The sequence below is a fragment of the Martes martes genome (assembly GCF_963455335.1).
Source record: "Martes martes genome assembly, chromosome: 1".
In the NCBI taxonomy this organism is placed as follows: domain Eukaryota; kingdom Metazoa; phylum Chordata; class Mammalia; order Carnivora; family Mustelidae; genus Martes; species Martes martes.
Window position 1 is genome coordinate 4589986 of NC_137888.1, and position 27580 is coordinate 4617565.

The 27580-nt window shown below is 49.2% G+C and overlaps 1 protein-coding gene across 2 annotated transcripts in view; it reads left to right on the forward strand.

Annotated features, from left to right (window-relative positions):
- Positions 1-2759: 2759 nt before the first annotated feature.
- Positions 2760-27580, forward strand: part of DSCAM (DS cell adhesion molecule) — a gene marked incomplete at both ends in the record, with an annotated part of 750628 nt that continues 725807 nt past the window's right edge. For both annotated transcript variants that reach the window (XM_080825484.1, XM_080825483.1), the window contains one exon: positions 2760-2802. In XM_080825484.1, the coding sequence (XP_080681610.1) occupies positions 2760-2802 (43 nt within the window). The remainder of the gene's footprint in view (positions 2803-27580) is intronic.

Sequence of the window (27580 nt, forward strand, 5' to 3'; positions counted from 1 at the left end):
TTCCTGTGTTTGTGGCTCCTGCAATGTCCTGCGTTCTGGCAGCTTCTCAGGAAGGTTCTCGCCTGCCCCCTCCCTCCAAGGTGCCCCGGGTCATGACCAGACCCCCCTCACCCGCATCCTGCAATCACGCGCCGCTCTCCCATTGGGCAGCGTCTAGGTAATGGTGGAAGAAGAGGCCCAGATTCTGCCGTTGCCCTCAGTCAGCCTGGTAGGGGCCTGGGGTGTGCTCATAAGGAGCGTTGAGATTCCATATGCACATGGCCTGGTGTTTTAGTGCAGGGCCGAGTCTCCAAGGTCCCTGCCCTAGGATGCCCTTGTCGTGATATATTCCTCGAGAGACCTGAGCAGGGCCAGACCCTTTACCCCCCTCTGATCCTGGCGCAAGTGCTTCCCAGCTTGGAGACAGAAGCTCCTTGAGGATCTCCTGGCCCGTGTGCGTCGTGGTAGAGGCCCGTGGGGAAGGGGAAGCCGGGTGGAGGCGCAGTGCATTGGCCCATGGAGGAGGTCGGACGTGAGCTCTTGGTGCTGTACTGAATCTCAGGCACTTGCTGGGAACCACTCCCATGCCCAAGGGAGTGTGGTATTAAATAGGAAATAAAAACCACCATGATGGGTTGAGACAGACTGAGAATGAAAGGGCAAAGTTTCATATTTTAGGAGCCTTAAAAGTGCTTTTTCCCTTTGGAGATCCCCATTCTCATTTTGCTCGGGATCCTGCGGCCAGCCCTGCTCCCAGACCCGGAGACAGCCATGCGGGGACTGATCACAGTGACTACACATACTAGGGATTTGCCATCAGATCTTCCCAACCACAGGAGTGAGGAACCTTGATCATTTCCATCCTCCTATGAGGATAAGGAGGCCCAAGCTGCGCCTCCTGTAAGTGACCAAATCGTGCCCTGATGTGGGTGTTGTCTGACCCTGGTCCTCCAGCCCCTGACCACGAAGGCTGAGAGGAGCCTCGCGCGAGGGCGGCGTGCAGTTAAGATTTTGTGGACTGAGCGCATGGGTGGAGAAGCTGGATGTGGGAGCAGAAATCACGCCATCACCTGCCTTCCGGGACTGCATTCAGGAAAGAGCCGAGCGTGAGCGCCCCACTCGAGCAGGGCCAGAGGACACGGGGGTACGTGGTCTGGCAGGGCTGGGCCTGCGGTCCTGAGTGGGCGGCAGCACGTGACCACCTGCCGCTGCAGAGCAGTGGCGAGCGCAGCCTCCCCGGCTCAGCTGGCCCTTCCTCCCACTCAGGGCCTGGCCATCTTGTGCCCAACTCTGGTAAAGCACCATTTTGTTTCTGCCTCACCATTTGCTTTTCTTTTGCGAGCTGTTGTAGGTGGGCCTGTCCCCCTTTGGCTCCGGAGGGAAACCGGGGGCCAGTGCCCAGAAGCCCTCTCATTTCCCACGAGACCGCCCTCTGCCCCAGATGCTTCTCCTCAGTCTTTCTTGCCCTGTCTCTGAGCATGCTACCTTGGATCCTAAATTGGGGTGCCTTCCAGCTTTTTTTTTTTTTTTTTGCAAAGTGATAAAATATGGATGCATGTCCTTTTTAAAGCTTTTATTTTAATATTATTATGACTTCCAGAACCATACAGAACATTCAGGAAATATAATCATGCTGGCTTTTCACAGTAATGTGGAAGGGGTTATATGTTTGGAATTAACTCAAATTATCAGCAATTTTAATCAGGTTTTTGTTTTGTTTTTTTTATTTTTTTTAATTTTTTTTGCACCATTCAGAGAGCAAAATTAGAATTGCCTGTGTTTCTGTTTGACAGTGTATTTGAGATAATTAAAAATTAGCCTGTGAAACCATAGAGATCTTTAGAGGAGCAGGAAGGATTTGGAGGCAGCCTTTCCCTCCAGGCAAATGAACTGGACTTTTATGAGAGTAAATACGAAATCCGAATCCAGCTGCACATTTTATTAAAACTGCTAACATTTCATGGTCACCTCTGCTTAGCCGGCAGCCTTCCGGAATAGTCACCCCTGGCCGTATCTTATTAGCAACCTGCAAGAAAATAACTAAAAATAATCGGCTGTTGAAATGATTATTTAAGCCTCTAAGAAATGCATCCTGATGACTGTGCGTGACTGTGTGCTGGCTGCGCTCTCCTCCGTCCTGCCTCCAGCCCGGCTCCACTTCTCGGCTGCTGCTTTAAGACCGCAGAGCGCCCCAGCGGCCAGAGGCAGGGGAGGGGGTCCCCGCTCGCCTCCGCGCCGCTCGCTCGCTCGCTCGCTCGCCCCGCGCCCGCCCGCCCGCCTCCCAGGCAGGGAAGGTTAGCGAGGGATCACTGCGATTCGGGCCGCGCCAGAGGAAAGATGAGCCTGCCCGCCCGCCTGCTGCCTGGATGTGGAGGCTGAGGGCTGGCGCACCGGAGGCCGCTTGCTGCGCATTCGGGGCGCCGGGTGCCCGGGATGAGCTCACGCCCGCGTCTGCGGCTCTGTCCACCTGCCGACCTGCCGGCGGCCCCCTGAGCTGACGGCGCACCTGGGCTGCAGCCCCGCCGGCCCGCTCTGGCCGCAGCGTTGGGCGCGGCGCCCGGGAGCAGGTGTGCAGGAGCGCAGCGCGCGGCGAGCGCAGCCCTCGCCCCGGAGCCCGGCCGCGCCGCGTGCCCGGGCGGCTCGGCAGCAGCGGCGGCGGCGGCGGCGGCGGCGGCGGGCGGGCGGCGGCCCCCGGGCAGGTGGCGAGCGAGCGGAGCCGGGCGGAGCGCGGGGGGCGAGGCCGGCGCGTCGCTCGCGGGAGGCCGGGGAGCAGCAGGGGCATGTGGATACTGGCTCTCTCCTTGTTCCAGAGCTTCGCGAATGGTGAGCCTTTCGGTTTGTGGTGAATTTCAGGGCTTGTGTGGACCGGAGTGTGGGGGCATTGGATGCATGGGTGAAGTCTTTCCCTCCTGCTCCCCCCATCTGGGCTTAAATGGTCATGCGTTTCTTTCTTCTTCTTTTTTTTTTTTTTAATATTATTTTTATTTCTTTGGGGAGGAGAGGAGGCAATGTAGAGAGGCCGGGAGGGAAAAATTGCTCTGTAATCATTTAAAGGAGCTTACCTAGCAAAGTGACGGCTCGGAGCTAACTCCAGTACTAGACAGCTACCTCATTCAGAATAAACCAGGTTTGGCGAGAGGAGGAGAGACCGGGGAGATCGCCGCTTGCTTTGACACATTACAACCTCAAAGGGACATGACATTCCGAGTGTGGGCAGGTGGAGGGTCAATTAAGAACACTTGCTTTCGCATTCAAAGCTTTTTGAGCTTATAAAAGATGGGCTTTAAATCTGCTACAATTCACCCCCGGCAGCAATGAAGCCTTTAAGAAAGCCCCGTCCTTTCCCCCTCCTCCCCTCTCCCCAGCCTTCTGGGGTACTACATATTCCTCACAGTCATTTATGTAAAAATATGCACTCATAAGCATGACATCATCTGAGATGTTGACAAATTTTTAAAAACACCTGTACAGTTGTACAGATGACATCAGTGACTATCGTAAATAGCATTCCTTTCCTCGCGCCTGTCAATATTACATTTTGAAATGCTTTCTTCCTGGGGATTTGGAAAGCTATCGCTCTTGCCTGAGTCAGACCCAATTAATAAGTGTGATTGCACCTTAGGTCGCCAGTCACGGCATACATACGGACTCACATGTATGAATGGCTTCTTCTCATTTGGGATCTGGGGGAAATTGTCATCATTTGGCATTGCCTGGGAGTAGCTAGCTACAGCCTAAATTCCCATTTCAAATTTTGGAGCACCAATCTGCATGAAATGTATGACTTGCTGACAGTTAAAATTAAACCATTAAGCAGAATCCCCTACCCAGGAGAGAGAGAGAGAGAGAGAGAGAGAGAGAGAGTGGGGGTGGGGGTGGGAGGGAGGAAATCTCGCCCTGGTGAGAAAATGCCAGAAGCCAAGGGGAGGCTCTGAGATTTTCTTGGAAGATGCACAAGGAAGCTCTGAGTATTAGCTGCATAGGGGTGCATTTTCTTTGCCTATCTAGATAGCATCCTCAGAATCATCACACTGACAGGCCAAAGGAAATGCATAAACTTTGTAAAATTCAAAAAAAAAATGATGACTAAGAAAAGGTGGAGCTGAAAGGAGGCGCTCCTGAAATTAACATGGCAATGATGCTTTGCTCTCTAATGGAACCTAAAGGGAACTGTTCAGAACTTTCATTTGGAGGTTTCCCAGCAGGAGAGATTCGCAACAAGTTCTGACATGACCCCATCTTTCCCAGAGGGCACTCTACCTCTTCCGCAGCCTCCTGGGAATTTACCTTGGGGGAGAGATCTGCCGTAGCTAATGTGTGATGATGCACTAGGAAGCTTGGCCCTTTATGCTGCTCTGCTAATGTGAGCTCGGAGAAGACGCAAAAATCACATCCATCTCTCCCGTGCCTCCAAGCCTTGATGGCCTGTCTCACCTGTCAGGGTGGACGTCTCTGGACTCCCTGGAAAGGCCGGGATCACAGGAGGAAATGAAATCTCCATCCTGTTGGGAAGTCCGTGTTTCGGGATGACGGAATCAGTTCCCATTTTACAGTTTCACGGTTAGAGGTGACAAAAATAGTATGGGAGAATTTCTGGTACCGTCTCTGATCCAGGATGCTGTGAGTGTGTGTGACTTTTAAAAAAATGATAATTTTCATACTAAAAGAATCATAAGAGAATCAGAGAGTGAGAAATTGTGTAAAACCTCAAACATTCTACATGGAAAATATATGCAAAGAATATGTCTGTGCATATGTATGAGCATTATCTCCTTTTTTTCCCCTTGAGCATTATCTTCTTACACCTTTTTCAAGACCTTGAAAGTTGATTGATAAGCACTATTATTGGGACTGCAATGAACACAGGTAGATGTTACAGTACAAGCTGATATGCAAATGCATATTTTACATGGCTGTGTTATGTGGCCTGATGCTATCTAACAGAAGGCTATGGAACTCTTTTATATAAAAATGGCCCTCTCTTTATATGACCAAGCATTAAAAAAAAAAAAAAATTAAAAAAAGAAAGGCCCGACTGTAGAGCTCTAGGCTCTTTCATTTTGGGGGGGAGGGAATTAGCTTTAAAGAGTTTCTCAATGAATGATGTTCAATGCCTGCCGTGCAAAGGATCATAAAATATATGGTCATGTGAAAATAGACTAAGGGTCCAATTTGGAATGCTGTCTGTTCATAGGACCACATTTCAAAAATGTGAAATCAGGTGGTTCTTACCTATCTGAATGAGACCTGGGGAAAAAAAAATATTTCAACAACTGTTGTAGTTGGGTCTACCTTAATTTTGAAAAATTCCCGAATGTGTGTGATAAAAGATCTATGAATTCTAATACCCAAGCTGATGACCGCTAGGCCTCAAACAGCAAAAATGTCTGACATGATTTTTAAAAAAATCTATTTGTAACAGATTAGGCATTTTGATATCTGGGGGTGCTAACAAAATGAGAACCCCACTTGGGCATCTGCGTTTTCATAGTGGGCAAGAGCATTTTTTTCCCACTGATGTAATGGGATGCACATTTATTTCTTAATAAAAGCATGGTTGCTGGACAGGCTACAGACAGGGTTTTGGGTGACAGGTAGAAGTGAGAAGGCAGTCCCTTCATGGGTTAAACCCTTGAGTGAATTACCTCACCTGATCAGGTCCTGTCATCATGTTTAAAGCAGTCAACGTGTTCTGCAGTGTTCTGGAAATATTCACGGGAGACCTTCGGTTATAGTGCAAGGAATCGGGGTCCATGAACGTGGAGACACATATCCACACACATGTCCCTGGATGGCTCTTCAGGACGGGATCAAGCTGCATTGTGTTTAAGCACAATTTCTCCTGGTTTTAACCCCACTGAGCACATTCGAGTCTAAGATTCTGTTAAGAGCATAGACAGGCCTCTGGATAAGCAGAATGAGGAACAGTAAGCATATTTATTACATAGAATACATTTTTTGACTGTATCTTTGCATCTCTATGTACACACGTGTCCCTGACCTCTTCTCCTGAGCCATGGGATCTTGACCTTTGCTGCTTTGCTGTTTTCATGAAGCTCATGGGGATTTGAGAAGGTGGGAGGTGGGAGGGAGACAGGTGGGGTGTCAGCCCCTTTCAGGCCTCACCAGTTCATCTCGGCAGGATGTCCCATACTGCAAACTGGAGGTTTTATTTAAATTTAGGAGTAGACCTTTGTGAGTACAAATGCACCTTGAGGGCTTTTAAGATGACTTATTTTCTTCCTGTAAATACACACAAGTGAACAGGGTCATTAGGTGAATAATTTCAGGGCCTCCTGCCCTCCTCTCCCTCCCGTGTTTTTATTAAGCAGATTCCAATTCAATCTCAAAATTACAGAGCTCACCTGAAATTTCTAGCTCTCTTAAGCTGTGTGCCCCTGCCAGATGCCCTCTGTAGGAAAACAAAATGCCACGCAGACCTTTAATAAATGCCAAGAAGAAGTCCACTTCTGGACTCCCTCCTGTAGGCTCCTTGGTGTGACCACAGTTCAGTGCTGCCTCGGGGAATCAGGGACCCGCTGGGCAGAATGGGGACAATACACAGCGTGCTGGTGGGGGAAATAATTTTGACCCCCCCAAAATCGCCAGTCTAAATGCCTAATTCCTGGACCTCCACGTAGCTCTCAAAGTGTTTTATCAAGGATGTGTCTGGGATGAGATGCAATGAGGATTTCCTGACGGGACTTGTGCAATGTGCGTTGAAACTCGGTGTAAAATTTTAGGCTAAGAGAGAGAGAAGAGAGAGAGAGATGGAGAAGGTCGTTTTATAAGGAAAGACCTATGAGCACTGCAGGAGGCTAGATATTTATGTCTGAAAAATTGAAGGCTGGATTTCTCAGTGGCTGCATTTGCAAAATCGATGGCATCCAAGTGTCACAAAATTAGCTGAATTCTCAGGGTGAGATTTGAATGTGCCTCACCAGTCATTGACAGGTAGGGGAAAGGAGACATTGAGGCTTGGCTGAGGCAGGGCATCCAGTAGCATTTCCTTGGTTTCCTTGGTTTTCCCCGGGGTCCGGTGCCCGGGGAGAGCTGGCGGCCCGGGGCGCTCTCCAGGACAGCCGCGTCGGGGCATTTTCCCGGCTGCCCGGCCCGCACACTGGCCCTTGGAGGCCAGCTCCGTCGGCCGGCCTAGGAGACGGAGAGGTGGTGCTACCTGCATGTCAACTGCGCCCCTGCCATAGGACACTAGTGGGCGGCAAACCTCGCCAGACTGGTGCAGCCAGCCTTCTTCAGCAGAGCAGGCGAGCCCCCGCCTCCGGGAAGCGCGGCTGTGCTGTGCGCGGCGATCGGAGGCTCTCCTCCCCGCGACCGCTCCAGTCCCAGGGCCCAGACTCCGCGGTGGCTCCGCGCCACGGGTCCGGGAGCGGCGCGAAGGCCGTGGGCAGGCAGGCAGCGGCCGGCCGTCTTTGTTTCCGATTTTACGAAGGAGGACCCGGCTCGCAGCACTGTTTGGAGACCTAGAAGGTGCACAGAAAGGAAGGTGCATTTGCATAGCCCCTTCCAAACTGGCGGGGGAGCCCGGCCCAGGCGCGTGTGCGTCTCCTTCGGAGGGGGCAGCTCCCGGAGCAGCCCCGCGCCTGATTGGCTGACCTTCCAATGTCATTCCAAGAGGCGCTGCTGGCTTCTCCTCCTGCTGATGGTGACAGGGGTGATGCTGCCGCTCCCGCGCCTCTGCAGTCCGTCTGTCTCCCTGCCACGCAGGGTTCTGGGGCCAGGGGTCCCCTCCCCGGTCCCCCAGGCAGCTTGGGCAGCACCTGTTCCCCTGGGCCGGTGTTAACGCTTCCCCTCCGGGAGAACTGGGCACAGAAATTCCCATCTTCTAGGTCCCTCCCCCCATATTTGTGTTCTTGTTAATGTTTCGAAAATAGGAGAAAATTCGAAGTTGCCTTTCCCTCCCTGAATTTATGGTTTAAGATAAGACAGTGGGAATGGAAGATTCCAGCAGCCCGGCTTGGGCTCAGTTCTGGAGCAAGCCCACAGCACGACTTCTGCAGGCAACACTCCCCACCAGGGGGGCCGGAGGGAAGGACCGTGGGGCAGATAAGATGACTGTTTTGTGGCTCAGAGTTTAGCTAGCTTCCGTCGGGATGCTGGGCAGGGCCGGATTCAGAGACCTGCTCCCCCAGATTAGGTCCCTGCGTTATGCTCTTTCATGGAACCTTGGCCATTGTTTTGACAGTGTCTAGGGCAGCCCATTACTGTTCATTTCTTTGGCGCTTATTTGACTCCTGGCTGTCCCCCACTCTAGAAGGGAAGGTCCGCAGTTTAGACCCACTGTGCATGGGACCAGACCCAGAGCGCATGCATGGAGTAAGGGGAGAGGGATGTTGGCTGACCCAGCGACGAAGGGACAGATGACGGACAGACCCCTCCTTCCTTCCACCCGCTCCGCTCCCTCTCCCACCCCCACTTCCCCCGTCCCTAAGACCATGGTGAGGAAGGAACATAAGCAACTCTTAGATTTGTTGTCTCCTACCATCTCGTTCTGACTCATGGACTTGATGGCTCTACAGGCGTTAATTTGCTAGAAATGCTTCTGGGGCATTTTCCTCTCTTTCCCAAAATGGATTCACATTTGGAATAAGGACTGGGACTCCACCACTGGGACATTATGGTGGTACAGTTGCTTTGGGTGCTCTTCCTGATGTGGATTGGGTCAAATGTCACAGAAAGTAAGTCCATAAGCACACCAACCCCCTTGTTCTCAAGTATATGCTAAGTGCAGGACTCAGAAATCCTATGCAATCACCACCCTGCCGCTTTCCGAAAACCAGTCAGAAACATGAAATTGACACAGAGGTTTCCCTGGGAATTCTTGGAAATTCATTTCTTCATCAAAGAGCCACCCAGGACATCAAAACAAAGCTCAGTTTCTTAGGCCTTAATTGTCTCAAAAAAAACACATCACTATTTTTTTTTCTTAAGTATCCCATTGATTTATGAGTTTCTCAGCATTATCTCTTTCTTTCTCATTTTGCAACAAAACGGAACCAAGCGTAAAAGTTGGTTCCTTCATCAAAGTACCATGAAAGGAATGTGTTTTATTCATCATTGAAATTTCAACTTTTGTTTCAATACAAAAATCAGATTAGGTGTCAAAATTTATAATATTTACTATCTTTTGATATTTGATGATCTGTATTTCTGTGTTGATTTTCAATAATTATTTTAAAAAAGTCACTCGGCTGGGTGAATTTTTGGTCTCGAAGCCCCCTGGAATGTGTAAAGATATGTTCTGGTTTAGCAGCGAGGGGAGGAATGGAGTTGACAAGGTATTTGTTGAAAGTAGAGGAAGGCAGGCTCTCCTGCACAGACAGACAGAGTGACATACATTAATAAATATTACCTGCATCCCTATTTAAGTTATTTTTACGCAGACAACAGTGAGTAAGATTTTAAGAGTGAGCAAGCAGTGCTATTTATAGAACGCCGTTTTTAAATGCAGCGGTTGAGACAGTGAAAGAAAGAATGGAAAAACGCGAGAGATCCCCTCCACAATGAATGCTGGCTTCCCCTAACTCCCTGGCACCATACAGAACTTTTGGAGGAGACAAAAAAGGCATACCAACCCTTGCTGAGGGCCTGAGAAATCACTGGGGACACTGCAGAATGTTCTAGAAATGCTCCCTGAGTTGAAGTCTGTGTCTGACTTGGAGGTGGGGTAGGGAGCCGGTGTATGTATTGTTTGGAAACTGGGCCTGGGTAGGTCTGGGGAGGGTGTGGAGCGTGCTGCGTGGCCACAGAGCCTCACTGGGCAGCACCCATCGCTGGGCTGGGAGGTCAGCCACAGACAGTGGGAGGGCCGAGTCCGCCCACATGTTTGCAGCAGAGCAAGTACTGAGAGAGGGGTTCAAATCTTAGGCTCTTATAAGAGCACAGTATCTTCCATGTTAATCGATGACTAAATTCTGGAGATTTAACTTGTTCCGTACGCTCTTCTAGACGGGCAGGCCAGACGGGCGGGCCAAGTCCCCACAGGCTGCTTGATTGACGTAAATGCTACCGGACAAAGAAAAGAGAACACACCTGCTCTTAACAATGAACTCGTTTCCCTTCCTAGCTGGCACTGCGTCTGTTCCTTGTAACACTTTGGTTTTACTAGTCTCAAGTGGGCCTTATTTTCTACTAAGAGTAGGACTCTTGAATTTGTATGGAATCGAATGAATTGTATGCTGGTGTACGGGTTGGAGATCTGAACAAAAGCCATGTCCTGATCTACCCCTGAGCACGGACGCTGTGAAAAGCGTTTGCCTTTCGTCTTGTGAGGGTGCATCTGTAAAATGGGCCATTTTGTGGCCAGCCTCTCCAGACTGGAATGCACACATTTGCTGAGGTGGCGGAAGGCGTTGTGAACTATTTAATTACCGAGTTTGATTGACGTGAGCCTTGCCTCTTTTTTTTTTTTTAATTTTATTTATTTATTTGTCAGAAAGAAAGAGAGAGTGCACAAGTAGAGGGAGAAGCAGGCTTCCCACTGAGCAGGGAGCCGGATGCGGGACTTGACCCCAAGACCCCGAGATCATGACCTGAGCTGAAGGCAGATGTTTAAACGACTGAGCCACCCAGGTGTCCCGAACATTATCTCTTTTAATATTGAAATGAGAAACCAGGAAATAGTTTTAAGCTTCATTTTACACAGAATTAAACCAATTCTTATCTGCTATGCACAAATACACTGAAAGTTTAGAGTTCTTTTTTCTAGGTACCTGAACTCTCAAATTACTGGTTATTTCTGTAAGACCTACAGTGGTGATAACACTCTCTGAAGATCCCGATGACCTCAGGGTCCCCAGGGGCCCTCCACATCCTCAGGGACCTCCATGAGGATCACATCCAGCTGGGACTAGAACCCCCAGCAGGCAGGATGCTTGCCGAGGTGACCTGTGTCACACACTGAGGAGCCGGGCTGTGTGAAATGGCACACAGAGACCCTCACCATCCACACCTTCTCCTAACATTGAGCAAAGCACTGACGTTCCTCATGAAATCTCTGCTTCCTCACTCACGGATGGACCTTCAGGGCAACGGCAAGATTTCTGTGACTATGCCCTAAGACAGAAGCAAAGTCGGAAGATAATTAGAACCACTGCAGTTCTGTGTGTTTTTGAATTTTATTCCCCCTCCCATTTTTTTTCTACATAAAGGACCTGAGTTACGCTGTGGAAAGTTTTGAGTAAACATATTTTCTCATTAGAGAGACCCGAGATTCATCTCTTCTCTCCACTGTGGCCTGATTTGATCTTGGGTTCCCACAGGACCCCAGAAACCCCAAATCCCAGCCTGCTTAATTACACTGTTTATTTCTTAATATTGGCTGTGGAGCATTTTTAATAACCGATTTGTAGCCGCCCAGGGAAGAAAGAACAATGCTGTGTGATATTACATGTGAGACTTCAGGGGTGAGCTGAAGACCCCTGACTGCAACATGGGCAACTTGACACCGGGGGACGGGGTGTCCCTGGGTAATTTTTCACTTATCCTATAGCTGGTCATTGCAGTTCCTGCAAAGGGTGGTCGCTGGCCACTCTGGCCATTGAACAAGAAATGCATAGCAAATGTGAAATGCTCCCTAAGGGAAAGAGCTAATCTTTCATAAATTATTCAGGTTGGTGAAACCCAGGCTAGCAGTTCCTATCAGGTACCTTGACATGAGCATGGAAAGCAAGTGGGATGGTTAGTTACCCGACACGTGCGTGCGTGTTAGGACTCCCCCAGATCAACCCCTATTACATCTTTCATGGCTGCTGTTTTACATAGACCTGATGGATATTTACACAGAAAGCTGGAAAGAAAAATTTTGACCTACACGTGACGTTGGTATTTGTCTTGGGCAATTACTTTGATCAGTGGTTCGTTCGTGTCTTGTGGCGTCTCACATCACCAGCCCTGACCACCCCCCTCTTATTATTTATGGTCCCAAGAGACGGCTCATTCTCCCTTTTGCCCCATCACTGATGATGGGGTTGGGAGAAAACGCCGTGGGCTTTGATGGTACCAGGTGCTTGGAGGCAGTGGGAGTAGGGACTATGGGAAGACCAAAGATAAGGAGAAAGGGGCTGCACCAGCCCCCGTATCAGGATGACAGGAACAGACGAGGAGGAAGGAGAGGCAGCCTGCCTCTAGGCATAGTCCGTTGACACCCTGGGCCCTGTTCTAGTAATGTGCCTCTTTCTGGACCTTCTCAGCTATGGCTCAAGGCCACTGGTTCTCAGTGCCATGTAGGCTGGAGCAGGGAAGAAGCAGCTAAGGAAATTTTTTGGAGAGTTGGTCCCCTCATGAGTCTCACACTGGAGACTGAAGGCTGGCACCGTTTTGGGAAAGGGCTATACTTGGAAAAAGTTCCTCAGGTCTCCTTCCACCGTGTGCCTTTGCCGTCTCCTTCCCTACCTCCACAGGCCCCCAACGTTGTGCAGAAGACTGAGCTAAGAGTTATTTAGTTTCCCACCTCTGACCACCAGAAGGTCTGGTTTTGCAGCTCTGAGGTCTGCATGGTTGAGGAAACAGTCTTATTTCTCTGATCCGGGCGCCCCATAAGCCACCTCCGGAAACACACACATTGGAAAGGAGCTTCCTGGCCCCTGTTGGACATAGAGGGCTAGACACTGGCTAGAAAGCCAACCCAGTTTAGTTCCAAGTGGACTTCAGTTCTTGGTGAACTCTGTACTGAGTAGCGATTTACTGGCAGGATGAACATGTGTGGGGCTAGGTCAGTCATTGACTATCGATCGTATGGGTTTGGGCAGGTTGGGGGAGTAAAAGCTGGAAACAGGGAAGACCCTTCCTTAGTAGGGGGAGGTGTGACCCCATCAGGGGCATTCCTAATTGGGATGCTAAGAGCTTGGACATCATTTGCATCTGAACATATATATGCTTGCATGTCTGTGCATGCCATTTTTTCTTACTGGAGTTTCTTGGGTGTTCTGGTTTATTGCCAGCCTGTGCTTTGCTTTTGGGCCTGGTTCCCTTTTGTTTTGTCACATTGACCCCTTCCTTGCCAGCAGCCGGAGTCCTAGCAGAGAAGCCCTTTGACACCCACATGTAGTGCCATGGCTCCAAGCAGGAAGCCGATAGCGCGGACCCGAGTGGGTGACATATATAGAGAGCGCCCATCTATCTTGGGAGTTGAGCGAGGGCAGATTGAGACAGGAGAGGAAAACGGATCTGTTGGCAGCGTGAGGTTTTGCTTTGGTCTCAACCCAGGAACATGACATACGCCTTCATTCAAATATCGGTGCTCAACCTCCTTCCAAAGTCAGATAAAACCACTTGGGGATCTTTTGCTCTTTTGGGTTTTCTTGGTCTCTGCCTCCTTCTTTGAGGCGGATGACCCCAAACTGACTGTGTTTATCATATGAAGCGTGCACCGTCATCCCACGTTGTCACAAAAAGAGAAAATGGTGGATCAGGACATATGTGCATTTTTAGACCTTGTCACATGTATGCTAAAATCGAGGACAATTACTAGTGGCAGAATAATCCTTTCAAAACACCGTGTCCTTGATTTTTGAACTAAAATAGACTTGAATATGTGCTGGAGAGAGGCCTAAATTCAGAGCCTTAAAAAATATCCTTTTGTGTCCTGAGATCTTATTTTAGATAATATTAAAAATAACTTTCCCTCCCAGGCATCTTAAACAAGTTTGATGTTATAATGCTTTGGCGATTTTATTGTGATTCACCGCAGAGATCATCTTTCAGAACGGCTGTTTTGATATTTAGCTTTAGAAGAAAACGGTATGAAAGGCATCGCAGGCTGAAGAAATGTGATTTCTGCTTACTCAGAACTCCAGGAATTAGGGGAGACCCCGTTTCTTTGCAACAATAGGCTCCTACTCCTACGTCCCTTTAAAAGGGGGGCATTGTGCTAGGAAGTCAGCCGCTCTGCCGAGGGAGTTCGCAGAAGAAGATCTCATCGAAAATAGCTCCTAGTCCCTCTCTGATCTGGAGTTCTCAAAACCGCTGCAGTTTGTACAGACTGTTCTCTTTAAAATTTCGCTCCGGCGTAGGTCACTCTCTTTTGATCTCTCCCCCACGGGAAGGGCATAAATATTTCCATCATCAAGTTTAATGACCTGCAAGAGACGCACGAGTCATTGTAAACGGTTAAACACTTTCCTTAGAAGAAATACAAATGAGAGCTCGTGTGACTCAAATTTATTATTAGAGTAAATCACCTTAACCCATAGAAAATATTTATTACATGCCGCAGTTAAGTGTGGAATGTTTCCCCCTTCAGTTCCTGGCACCTGCCTCCCTCCCCTCCCTCCGCAAGCATGAGCATCCTTCGGGCCGGGGTGTCTAATGGCCCAGCTGCCCAGGGCCGTGCAGGGAGCCCCCCCTGCAGTGGAGATGGGTTTGCTGGGAGAGGAGCGGCTTTCTGCCCTTGTCTCTTGTCATTCTTTTCACCTTCCTCTCTCTTTCCTTGGAAACTGGAGCGAATATCTGAACACATGAGAGTATGGGAGGAGAGCCGTATAGCCCCAGGGTCCGAGGCCTCCACCGGCTCTACTGATTCCCTGGGGCGGGGGCGGGGGAGGGGGGTTCTTATGTGGGCAGGTGGAGGCACCTGTGGTGATCCTTCAGCTGAAGTCTGGATGCAAGGCACAGGGTCCTTTCAGCCTGTGGGTGACCCCCTTAGGGGTGCCCATGGAAGTCTGGAGATCTTTGCATCGGGGGAGGCTGGTGTTTAGATAATTGTCTGGAGGGTCCAGCCATTGGCATCCTGGGTTCTTGCGAGCTCTAAACAGAGCCATGAGACAGAAAGGAAACTCTGTGGAGTTATTATTTGAGGCTCATTATTTTTGGCAGATGGAAATAAAAGAGTTCCCCTCCCCCACACCCTTTTATGATCTGATCATTTTGAAAAAGGGTAGGATCTTGACAAATGGTGGTCTTCCATGAATTTAGTGGTTCTAACCAAGGGCAATTTCACTGCAAACCTCCCCCCCCCCCGCAAGGTGACAATGGGCCCCGTCTGGAGACATTTTTAGTTGTCACAGTTCTCATAGGGGAGGGGTGCCGCTGGCCCTGGAGACCAGGGATATCGCCCACCGTCCCCCAATGTGCAGGGCAGACACCCCTCCCCCCCACAGTGATAAACAATGATCGGGTCCAAGATGTCAGTCGTGCAGGGGTTGAGCGACCCTGAGTTAAATAGTGTGGGGCTTAGTTCCTACACGGGAATATCAGGTTTGTGCTTCTCTGTGGGTGCTGCAGCGGCCCGGGAGAGACGGCAGAGGAAGACGCTCTGCATCTCAGTTATAATTCCTGGGTTGCCAAACTCATCGCTGCTGTTGCTTGCCGTTGATTAAGCTTGATTTACTATCTGCTTTTCATTTTTTTACACATAAAAAGAAGAAATCCAAACTGTATCCCCTTTCAGGCCAAGTCACTGAGAACAGGAGTGCCGAGGGGTTCCTCCAGCCCTCTTCCCCCCTCAAGTGATTATGCTAATTAGTGTTTGATCAGATGATTAAATTATAATTCGATTAATCCTGCGTGCAAAGCGCTCGGAATGCATTTCTCTCGCCTGGTTACCCTGTGCCCGAGCGCCCTGTTCTGCAGGCGGACGGAGGCCTGCTCTTCCTGAAGATGGGGGTTTCTGTTCTCAAAGCCCTGCAGAGCCTTTGTTGCATGATGCCAGGGACAGGCGATATTTCTGTAACCCAGTCTCCCAGGCAGGGGCTGGGCTGTAGAAGCCTCTGGGAAACGTGGAAACCCTACTTAGGAAGCACCAACTATTTGAAGACGTAGGATGTGGAGAAACACTCGGAGGGCAGGGAGCACCCCTGCCTGCCTGGAGAGGTCTGTGGGGCTCTCCAGGCCACCAGCCTCGCCTTTGGCCCCAGAAGGCGCCTTCCCTGCTGCCTTCCTCCCAGTCTGAGGGGCACATGAGCTGCCTGCGTGTACGCTGGTCGTGGAGCCGTGTTCTGTGTGTTCATTTCAAGTGTGTATTTCCTGAAGACGGTGTTGTGTGTTTCCGTTTTTAATACGGCCTAAGGTGGTGGTGTTCATCACTGCCTGCTTTTCCATGCCCGGACTTCCATGTAGGTGACTTGGAGGTGTGCCGAATGAAGGCTTACGAAATGCCCTGTGATGGGAGAAACTTGAGATGTGTTGGAAAGAGCGTGAACGGATTTCGCCTCTGGGACGAGACGTTGTCATGGGTCCCTTGGTGGCCCCAGGAGCACCGTGGTTTTGGGGTCTTGCTTTGCTCGTCCTTTCCTTCTCCCTTCACGGTTTCGTATTGCTGGTTGTCTGGTCACTAGAAACATCACTATTTAGGATATATATATATATATATATACATATATATATATATGTATATATATATTTTTTTTTTTTTCAAAATACCCGGGTTTGGATCTGGCTGGATATTGTGACATTTGCATTTAAGAACAGGCCAGAAGATGATACCTGTGTCGTCTGTCCCACGTACCTTGTCCTGAGAACTGCTGGACCCACAGAATTAATAACACAGGGTCTGAACACCTGCTTAGATTTTCACATCTCCCCTAGTCTGAGAAGGGTGCACTATCATTTCCAAAGGATTTTAATAATTTATTTATTTAGAGAGCACAAGTGGGATGAGGGGCAGAGGAAGAGGGAGAGTCTCAAGCAGACACCCCCACACCCCCCAACTCCAATGCGTGTGGAGCCCAATGCAGGGTTCCATCTCAGTCATGGCCCTGAGGTCACCTCACTCATGACCCTGAGGTCATGACCTGAGCCGAAATCAGGAGGTGGACTCTTAACCGACCAAGCCGCCCAGGGGCCTCGTGTCCGAATCATTTTTAAGAGATTACAAACTCTTGATGTTCTTTGAAGAACAGAATTCTACTTGTAATTCTTCCCATAAAAAAAAAAAAATGAAAGGAAGAGGAAACTCACATTTACCAAGCATCTGAGGCGTGCAGGCACTTGGCTTACTGTCTTACGTGCACTTGTCGTGTTAGTAGTAACAGTGATGACGATGTCGGTGTCAATCATGGGTGTTACTTATTGCTAAGATACGAGGTACAACCTGGAGAGTTGACAGTAGTGCCTGTGATGCCCGAAGCTGGGAGGTAGGCATTCTTACCTCCGTTGCCACCGTCAGGTGGGGTTAGACGGTGTGCTGCGTTGCACAGCTGTCAAATGGCAGACCAGGGCCTGGGTGTAGGTCTGGGTGCAGACCCACACTGCTGTTCGGTGTCCGTGCCTCCTCAGGCATCCGGTGGGAAAGTGCCTCCAGCGTCAGTTTCGTAGAATAAGAGACCAGGGATTGTGGATGTTGGATGAGGGCTGTGGTCAGATGGAGCCTGTCATTCCGGGTCCCCGTTATCTCCGCATTGTGAGCAGCTCCTGGTCCTCCCGACAAAACCCTATTTACTCGTTTAACTTTTTTTTTTTAAACCTTGAAAATGATGATGTTAAATGCACTTTAAAAGTTGAGCCATAAAAAGTTGTCTTGAGAGAGTGGAATATCATCTCTGAAGCACGAGTGCAGGAATGGGGACAATCCGTTTGCTTTTCCTTGTCAGCCGTGGCTCACACGCTTGCGCTAAGGTAGGCGGGTAAGGGACAGGTTAATTAACTTCTGTCCGCTTCGTGGCAGGGCTATTTCATGGCATCCCGTCCCGCTGTCGGTGAGCTTAAGAGTGACATTTATATTCTGTTCATGTTTCGTGGTGGGACCTTCCCCAGCCCCCAGGTTTGAATTGTGTACCTGTTTTTAAGTACATCACATTTCATTTGTCCTGAACAGACCGTCCGTTCTCACAGGTCAAAATGTTGCACTAAAACTAGTTTTTGAAGCTGGTCATTGAAGACTGGTAACCAGGTGTGGGTTTATTCTCAACTGGGCTGTTAGGAAAGAAAGATACAGATTAGTTTTGTGCTCACAAGTCTGAATCTTATCAGTGTAGCTGAATTATTTCACTGGTTTGTCCGTGGGACAAGTATCCCAAAGAGCTGAGAAAACACAATCTAGACATTCACACTCACAGTAAGTGAGGATAGTGTATGGGTGTGCATGCGTGTGAACACACCCGCTGCGCTGTGGCAACGGTCTTCTTGTTGGATGCTTACATGACATTCAGACAGGACTTGTAGGAAGTTCCAGGGCGCAGATATGATGAAAATAGCCAGCCCCGTCAGTGCTCAAAGCTTGAATGACCCAAGCGTCCCTTAGATGGGGGAGCTGTTCATTGACTGGGTGGCATCTTGGGGTCACTGCTTGGGTTCATTGGTGGGAGGTGCTAATGGAGTCAAGGTCTGGATCCCCCGGCTGGACTCCTGTCACAAAGTTTGCCTGCAGTTCTGTCCATTCAGCCACCACGCAAATCACAGAAGACCTGACCACAGAGAGGTGAGAAGATATTGGGCGTTTGCCTCTAGGGTCACTGTTGTGTGGCGTGCTGACCGCACCTATTTATAGTAATTGCTGGTACTTCTGGAACGCTGACCACGCAGCAGGGGCTACGCTAAGTGCTTCATTGTATCATCTCATTTAATTTTCAGTCAGGTCTTTGAGATACTTACACATGTTATCCTTGGGGGAAATCAAAGTGCATCACCTCTTAGAAAGGTCGAGAGGCTTTCTGAATGTCATCCATCCAGCTAGCGGTGGCAATCTCATTCCAGAATGCCTGCGTTGACTCCCTGCCTCAACTTGTCCATTAAGGAGCCCCGGATATCTGGGCTGGGTCCTGAGCACGTACACTGGTGGGAGTGGCGATACTTCTCTGGAGAGCTGGGAATATGGAGTATGCCGGAGGCTTGGGTTGGGCCAGATTATTTTCTTAGCGTTTTCTTGGAGGAAGATGATGGAAAAATGGGGCAGTGTGGGTCCAGTTTGGGACTTTCAAGGTTGGTTTGTCCCCATCGCAACCTTTCTAGGGTCTCAGCTCTTTCCTGAGCTAGGATGCTCAGTTGGCGAGGGACCGCCAAGCCCATGCTGCCTGTCCCATGCTGCCAAGCACCGGTCATCACCACGTCGCAGCCTGTGGCATGTGTCCCTTGCTTTCCCAGGTCTATTCCCATGGTGTTTGGGTTGAAAACTAAACCCTCCAGATTTTGGTAGACGGTGCCCGAAGCCTTTTCTGGTGCATCACCTGACAGCTGGTGCTGCTGCTTTCGCTCTAACAACGTTTCCTCCGGTCCCTTTCATCCCGGTGCTCGCGCCTACCCCGAGTTCCCCTTGTCTCAGAGACTTTAGGAAACACCAGATGAGACCCAAGCCAACCACGATACTGTCACAGCAGAGCAGCTGAGCCGGCCTGGAGAGACCCGCCCTGCTGTTCTCACAGGTCCAAGGTTGAGGCCGCGCACCTCGAGTGGGCCCTTAGGGCAACCCTCAGTCCCGCATGGTCGCCTGTAGCTTCCTGTTTCTATGGGTGGACGGTTTTCCACCTTCTCCTTCCTCTGCGAACCTCAAACTCCCCTTCATTGTCTACTTGCAGTTGATGACCTCAGTTCTTCTACTGAGAACCTAGAAGCAGCCAGGGAACTGCTTGGACCCCCCCCCCCCACACCGCCCCCTGTTTATCACGGTGTCGTGTCTTGGTGTCTTGCCTGGGTGTGATCATTTCCCTTCACCCCAGGAGTGAGGGAGGGGCTCAGGTATGCGGATGATGAGACCCTGACTCTGGACCCTGAACAGAGGAGGTGGACAGCCAGATTTTAGTCGTGGAGGCTCACGGCCCACGGGATGGAGACGTCCACCCGGTACAAGGCCACGGAACAGAGGGAGCCACAGAGGAGGCTTCGCGTTGTTGAGGGTGAGAGCCCCTTGCTTCACACAGAGGATGTGGTTGGCTTGTCACCATAACTCTGCAGGCCCACAGGGCCGAAGGCATGGACCCTGCTGCTCAAGGGTGAGCGGGGACTGTGCCCGGTCCTCCGACGAGGAGGCTGATGAGGCTGGGGGTCTGTGTCTGGGGGAGCAGAGCGAGAAAGGACGACTAGGGACCTGGCCATTTGTAGCCCTCGCGATTTTACCAGATGTGGAGGCAACACTGAACATGAGCGTTCATCTCAGGTCCAGCACCACAACCCCCGCGTATGCTGCCCTCCGCCCCTGACCACGGAGGCACCTGCCTCGCCCCTCACAGGCTGAGGCCTCCATTCACGGGCAGAATCGCACTGCCTCCCGTCCACTTAAGGGTCTGGCCTCATGTCTGTGTTCCCGCTCTCAGGCATGTCCCGATTTCCCTGTCTTGTGGGTAACGCACCACACGACTTTCTCTCGCCCATGGGCACACCATGTGGACCGATATTACGAACACGTAAAGGCACGAACATGTAGCACGCACTAACACACAGAACACGCTCCCCAACAAACCTGCTCTTCTTAGTGTTCCCCTCACCCACCTCCCTTCTCTGACACCGTTTAGAGCAAAACTCCTCACAGGAGTGGCTCCCAGCGGCACTGCTCACGCAGTGAGGCGAGGGTTTGTGTCCGGGGTCGTCTGCCCAGTTCCACTGACACCGCTGGTCGGTGTCACCCCCATGTCCCTAGTCTTCATCTTGTAAGATCCCAGCCACTTTCGACACAGGAGGTCCGGTCACTGTCCTTCCTGAAACACCTTCCCTGGGATCCTGGGTAGCATCATCTGTGGGCTTGTCTTCTGCCTCTCTGGCTTCTGCTTCCTGTTGTCTTTGCAGAGTCTCTTCTGCAGTCAGATGTGAAGCGACGCAACACCCCAGGGCTCAGGTCACGGGCCCCTCCCCTACTTACTCTTCCTGTAATTTAACTTAGGCTGAGGCACGAAATACCATGTGTATGCTGATGACATCCACATTCGTCTCTCCATCCATGGCTTCCCCTCCGAGCCCCCACTCAGACCCTTCAATCCTCTGCCAACTCCACATCTCCCCTTGGAAGCCCTGTAGGCATCTCACACTTGGACCTAATACAGAGTTTCTGGATTTTTCTCCCCACATCTGCTCCTGTCCCAGGTCTTTGTCATCTGCAGTGAGAGTTGCTGTTCACCCCCTGCTCAGGATAGAGCCTTGGAGTCACCCTTGACGGCCCCCTTTCCTTCCCAACTCAAGGACACCACCAGCAGGTCCCAGGGACTCGACTTTCAGAATATGACTGTGTCCTCCACTTCCACATCCAGTTCAGGCTGCTGTCCTCTGTGGCGAGGCTCGGCAGTAACTGGCCAATGGGTCTGTCCTTGTACGCTCTCACCTTGCAGCTGGATTTCCACCCAGTGTCCACAGGGACCTGCTTAAATTGTAAATGTGACCGCAATACTTTTCTGTTTAAAGCCAGTAGGGACGTCTCCCATCACCCTTAAAGTAAGCCCAGCATGCCTTCCTGTGACCCAAAGGGCATCCAGGACATGGCTCAGGCTGGACACCCCACGCCACCTCCTCTTCAGCCACGAGGGACTGCTGGGTGTTGCTCCAACAGGCTGAACTCGTCCATGCTCAGCGACTCGGCTTCCCACTCCTGCCCCTTCGTCCTGGGATGACCTACCCTTGAACTTTCCACTGCCTGCTTTTCCACTTCATTCCGTCCTCTGCCCACATGCCATCTCCTAAGAGAGGCCTCTACGATCTGAAGTAGAGCGGCCTTCTTTGCCTCAGTCTGTTTCCTCCGAGCAGTTACGGGTGCTTGCGATAATGTGATTTGTCTGTTACCTGTTTCCTCTGACCGGGGAAGCAGGGGCCTTGCCTGGGTCTTGGGCCCCGGGAGGTGCCCAGCAAGTGTTTGCTGACTCACTGACTGAGTCAATGAATGTTCTTTACAGGGCTCCAACTCTAAGGGGCTTGATGGTGCTCTCTTTAATTCTATCCCGTTTTTTCCCTGATGGGGTGACAGCGTCTCTGCATACCAGGAGCTTCTCCCTGTGGGAGATTTGGACATGCATCCTGATAGGAAGGTCAGCAAGCTTCACAGCCTACGATTTTCAACTCTGACCCATTCTCAGAGGCAGAACAATAAAAAATACCTTAATTAAAAAAAAAATCATTGTCACCAGACTGAGGATGGTGCAAGAAAGAAGACCACTTTTGTAGGTTTTCTGTGGGTCATGGCAAAATCCCAGGGAAGAGAGGATAACTGCCGACCGCAGGAAAGGCTGGATGCGGTCATGATCGCCACGTCGGATACACGGAGCAGGTTCTGCGGCGTCTGCGGAGGCAGAAACAACTTCTGGTTTGACTGTTTAAAAAGGGCCTTGGGGAGAAGGAGGTTTCAAGACTTGGCTTTTAAGAAGGTGCATATTTTCACTGGACAAAGTGGGCCGCGAAGAGATGGCAGGTGCAAAGGGGGAGAGCAGGAAAGTTCTGGATGGAGGAGGGCAGTAGCTCCATTCAGCTGCTGTGCGATGTCGGAGGAGAAGATACATCTAAAATGGGACAGGATAGGGTGCCCGGGTGCCTCAGTTGGTTAAGCATCTGCTCAGGTCATGACCCCAGGGTCCTGGGATTGAGTCCCGCATCAGGCTCCCTGCTCAGTGGGGGGCCTGCTTCTCCCTCTGACCTTTCCCCTCTTCTGCTCTCTCTTTCTCTGTGAAATAAATAAATAAAAATAAAATCTTTTAAAAAAATAAAATGGGACAGGGAGAAGAACATGGAGAATTGGAATTCAAATTAAATTTGTATCTAAGGCTTTTGTGTTAAGATCATAGTCTAAGTCATATGACTGATCAGTGTTATGTTTTGGCTGGGGTGCCCAGGAAGGCAGAGCTGGGAACCCTGGTGGAAGGCTGGCCAAGCAGAGCTGTGTTGGCTGCCCAGGAAGGGGACAGTCAGGCACTGGGATGGTGGTGGGGGGCTGGGTGCTGACAGGGAGGGAGGGGGGTCGAACAGGGAAACCGGTAGTGAGAATCGGAGTGTGCCTGCTGGTGAAGTGGGATCTAGATTATCCCCATGGACCATCTCACTGTGTGGAGTTGCTGGCAAACTAAAGGCATGAATGACGAGTAGGTTTGTAGCCTTGTACAATCATTGCTGCTGATTCCTTCCCTTGATTTTTTTTTTTTCTTTTAGTGAGGGTACTATATGGAATTTGCCTGCCTGAGAGCTATATGTCATTGGTGTGGTTTTATAGTGCCCAATGAGAGGCATTGCATGATTCGGTTACAACCTGAGAGAGCCTGGAAATTGGACAGTCGTTGGTACAGGTCAAGGGCCCACCCCGAGAGAGAAACGAATACACTTGAACCAGTGAAAGACCCACAATCTTCATTTCATTTAGTTCTCCCATTTCTCCTGAAACTAAAGCATTTGAAAGTTTAACATTGACCATGAGTCTGGGTTGCAATGTCACTGTGGCAACCACCGTCTGTTAGTTGTTGATAACTGGATACATTTTGGTTCCCTTTCTTGTGAACCTGTTTGGATTCTGTAGTCACCGGAAACAGAAGGGTCAAGCGGAGACGATCTCCGTGTTTCTGTCGTGTAACCTAATTAGATTAACCTTAAGAGGCACCAGATCAGAACGTTGGTGTCCAAACATCCATTTCCTCCCATTTGTATACTGTGTGCCACAGGAATCTATGGTAGGGTTAAAAAATTGTAAGTTAAAAATTTTATTCCATGTTGTGAGTTTCTTGAAATCTCTCCACTCTTAAACAAGTCAAATTTAGATCCAGCAGAATTCAACTTAGTATAACTTCAACCCCAAAATAATTTATGGCTCGGTTCATAATCCACAGTCATGGTCTCATTTCTTGCTGTGTGACTTACAGGGTCTCTTTTTTGGTTTATCTCTTTTGTCAACTCCTTTCCTTTCTTCCTTTCTCTCCTTGCCTTCCACACCTGTTCACACTTCCTCACACATGCTCTGTGTGTCCTTAGATTAAGCAGTATTTCTTTTTTTTTTTTTTAAAGATTTATTTATTTATTTATTTGACAGACAGTGATCACAAGTAGGCAGAGAGGCAGGCGGGGCGGGGAGGAAGCAGGCTCCCCGCCGAGCAGAGAGCCCGATGCGGGGCTCGATCCCAGGACCCTGAGATCATGACCTGAGCCAAAGGCAGAGGCTTAACCCACTGAGCCACCAAGGTGCCCCATTAAGCAGTATTTCTTACAATGCATTTATTAAAAACTCCTTTGCTTTTGTATTTACTGATAAAGAGTTGTGCTTTCAGCACTGAAAGTTGAAAAACTCAGTTTTTAAAAAAAATTTATTTTATTTTTTCAGTGTTCCAAGAGTCATTGTTTATGAACCACGTACAATGCTCCATGTAATATGTGCCCTCCTTAATACCCACCACCAGGCTCACCCAACCCCCAACCCCCCTCCCCTCCAAAACCCTCAGTTTGTTTCTCAGAGTCCACAGTCTCTCGTGGTTCGTCTCCCCCTCTGATTTCCTCCAACTCACTTCTCCTCTCCATCTCCCCATGTCCTCCATGTTATTCCTTATGCTCCACAAATAAGTGAAACCATATGATCATTGACTCTCTCTGCTTGACTTATTTCACTCAGCATCATCTCTTCCAGTCCCGTCCATGTTGATACAAAAGTTGGGTATTCGTCCTTTCTGATGGAGGTATAATACTCCATAGTGTATATGGACCACATCTTCCTTATCCATTCGTCCGTTGAAGAGCATCTTGGTTTTTTCCACAGTTTGGCGACTGTGGCCGTTGCTGTTATGAACATTGGGGTACAGATGGCCATTCTTTTCGCTACATCTGTGTCTTTGGGGGAAAATACCCAGTAGTACAATTGCAGGGTCATAGGTTAGCTCTATTTTTGGTTTCTTAAGGAATCTCCACACTGTTTTCCAAAGTTGCTGCTGAAAATCATATGTATATATGATTTATGCTACAGATTGTGATAAGTTGTGATTATCTCGAGGGACTGATCATTGGTAACAGAATGTTACTAATGTTACTAATGTTTGATCATGAAACCAACATAAACTTACCAATGGGTTTTCTTAGGAAGATATTTCTTATGTAACCAGAAAATATGTATGGTGCATATCTTATGCCCATTGGGAGTATGGAATAAGAGAAGAAAAGTACAGTGTGGAGATTCCTCAGGAAATTAAAAATAGATCTTCCCTATGACCCTGCAATTGCACTGCTGGGTATTTACCCCAAAGATACAGATGTAGTGAAAAGAAGGGCCATCTGTACCCCAATGTTTATAGCAGCAATGGCCACGGTCGCCAAACTGTGGAAAGAACCAAGATGCCCTTCAACGGATGAATGGATAAGGAAGATGTGGTCCATATACACTATGGAGTATTATGCCTCCATCAGAAAGGACGAATACCCAACTTTTGTAGCAACATGGACAGGACTGGAAGAGATTATGCTGAGTGAAATAAGTCAAACAGAGAAAATCAAGTATCATATGGTTTCACTTATTGGTGGAGCATAACAAATAATATAGAGGACAAGGGTAGATGGAGAGGAGAAGAGAGTTGAGGGAAATTGGAAGGGGAGGTGAACCATGAGAGACTATGGACTCTGAAAAACAACCTGAGGGTTTTGAAGGGGCGGGGTGGGAGGGTGGGGGAACCAGGTGGTGGGTATTAGGGAGGGCACAGATTGCATGGAGCACTGGGTGTGGTGCATAAACAATGAATACTGTTACGCTGAAAATAAATAAAAAATTGGAAAAAAAAAAAAAGAGAAGAAAAGTAGAAAAAAGATTTCTGCCCTTGAAGAAATGGTGATTTTGTTGGGAAATCACGATATATAAATAAGGAAACAAGATCTTTTTAAAATGAAGATATCATAAACTGATAAGAAAATTACCTGGGTAATGCAATTTAGTTAGATTTAAAAATGAGTTGTTGGTGGTTCTGAAAAGGAATGCCTTTAATACGTGTAATAAAAAGGAGGGAGCTTGCTTTGTGCGGTGAGGTCAGGGAAGGCTTCGTGGAGAAAGAGCAGTGTTAGCAGAATCCTGTGGGACGGGGATCAGGGCTGGACTGCAATTTGAGGATGGGGGGCCATTGGCAGCAATGGGGTGTGTGTGTGTGTGTGTGGCGTGTGCATGTGGCGTGTGTGTGTGCAGCTTGGAGGCTTGGAAGTTGGGGTGAGCATTATAAATCTGGAGACTGATTCATGGTTCTGCGGGAGGCAAAGGAGCCAACTTCAGGCTTCCAGGAGAAGATCTGAAAGACTCTGAGCGTAAGGCCGTGTGGGGGACACCAAGTCCCCCACTGTAGCGAGCCATTTCGAAATGGTCCGGAGCGTGTGTGCCTGACTCAGACTTGTGGCCAATAGCTGTGGTCTAAAGGTAGCAATGACTGTAGCTACTTCCCAAATCCCAGAACGGGCACTAAGTTTTTACAACCTGGACAGGAGAGGGTTTTCGTTTAAGGCAGGAAAAGATGAATAGGAAGAAATAAAATAAGGAAAACGCAGGGAATTCCCCATCACTTACAAACGAAGAGCTTTACAAAAGGTAAAATTTACGACCTCTCTGCGTGCTAACACCAGCCATGTTTTATGATCCTATAATTATCTAAAATATCTTGTCTTGCTGTCTGCACATGCAGAGGGGTTGACACTGTAGAAAGAATGAGTCAAGGCAATGTCTGTGCTAAGATTATTTGCCCAGAAGAGGATCTTTACCACTCTATGAGGTGTGTTAGGGGAAAAAAAAAGAAGTTTAATTATTCATCAAAGTTATAACCTCGTCAAATTTAGTCTTATTTGAGACTTCCCCTTCACCTTTTAGGATGTAAATTGGATTTGTGCGTTAGTTCTCTGACTCTGTTTCATGATGGGTCTCAGCTTCCCTATCACCACATTGAAATGTCCGGGGGGCTTGCTATCCTTTTATTTAATGAGACACCCTTCCTAAAAAGAGACTTACATTTTTAACTTCCTATTTCCCCTCCTTAAAGGAGTGATTCTGTTTTTTAAATTGCTACTGCGGTGACTCATGGAATGGTGTCTTTGCAAGACCATTTTGCACGTGGCACACGGGAGGGGCGGAGTTTGGGGAGACTTGTCGCAGACAGGGACCTGGGCGTGCGTCGGGGTCCCGGGCTGAGGGGTGAGCCCTGGAGGGAGGTGGGATGATGACCCTGACAACACCCTGGCTTCTAGGATGGGAAGAATAAAAAAATGCAGCTTGGCAAAATCAAAACGTGGGGACGTTTCGAGAAATTAGAGTCAACATGTTTGCCATGTTGGGGAGAAGATATTTCCCCGATTATTGATAGAGGAGTTTAAAGCCATTTGCTAAGTGGAAGACAAATAGAATAAAGTTGGTCATTTTACTTTGGAGAAGTTCTGGCTTTCGTGAGGCAATGGATGTTGCTTTGTACATCAAAACCGCGAGGTTCCTTCTTTTCTCCTGCCTCTGGACTTCAACTTGAAGGTAATGTTTTTTGTTTTTGTTTTTGGTTTTGTTTTTGTTTTCTCACTATACACATGTGACTCTCACCTTTACGCAGGTGGTTTTTTACCTTGATGGTCCCTGCAGAAAGCCTCCATTCATAGATCCCCACGGGGATCTCCACAAATTTCCACCCTCCCACCTCATCACAGTCCTGAGAGTGTCACCCTACTTCTTGAGTGAGGCGTGAATGCCTCAGAGTCCTTAGAGCCCTGGACAGTGAGACACAGAAAGGACTCTGACGGCCACCCCTCCAGCTTCTGTTTGAGA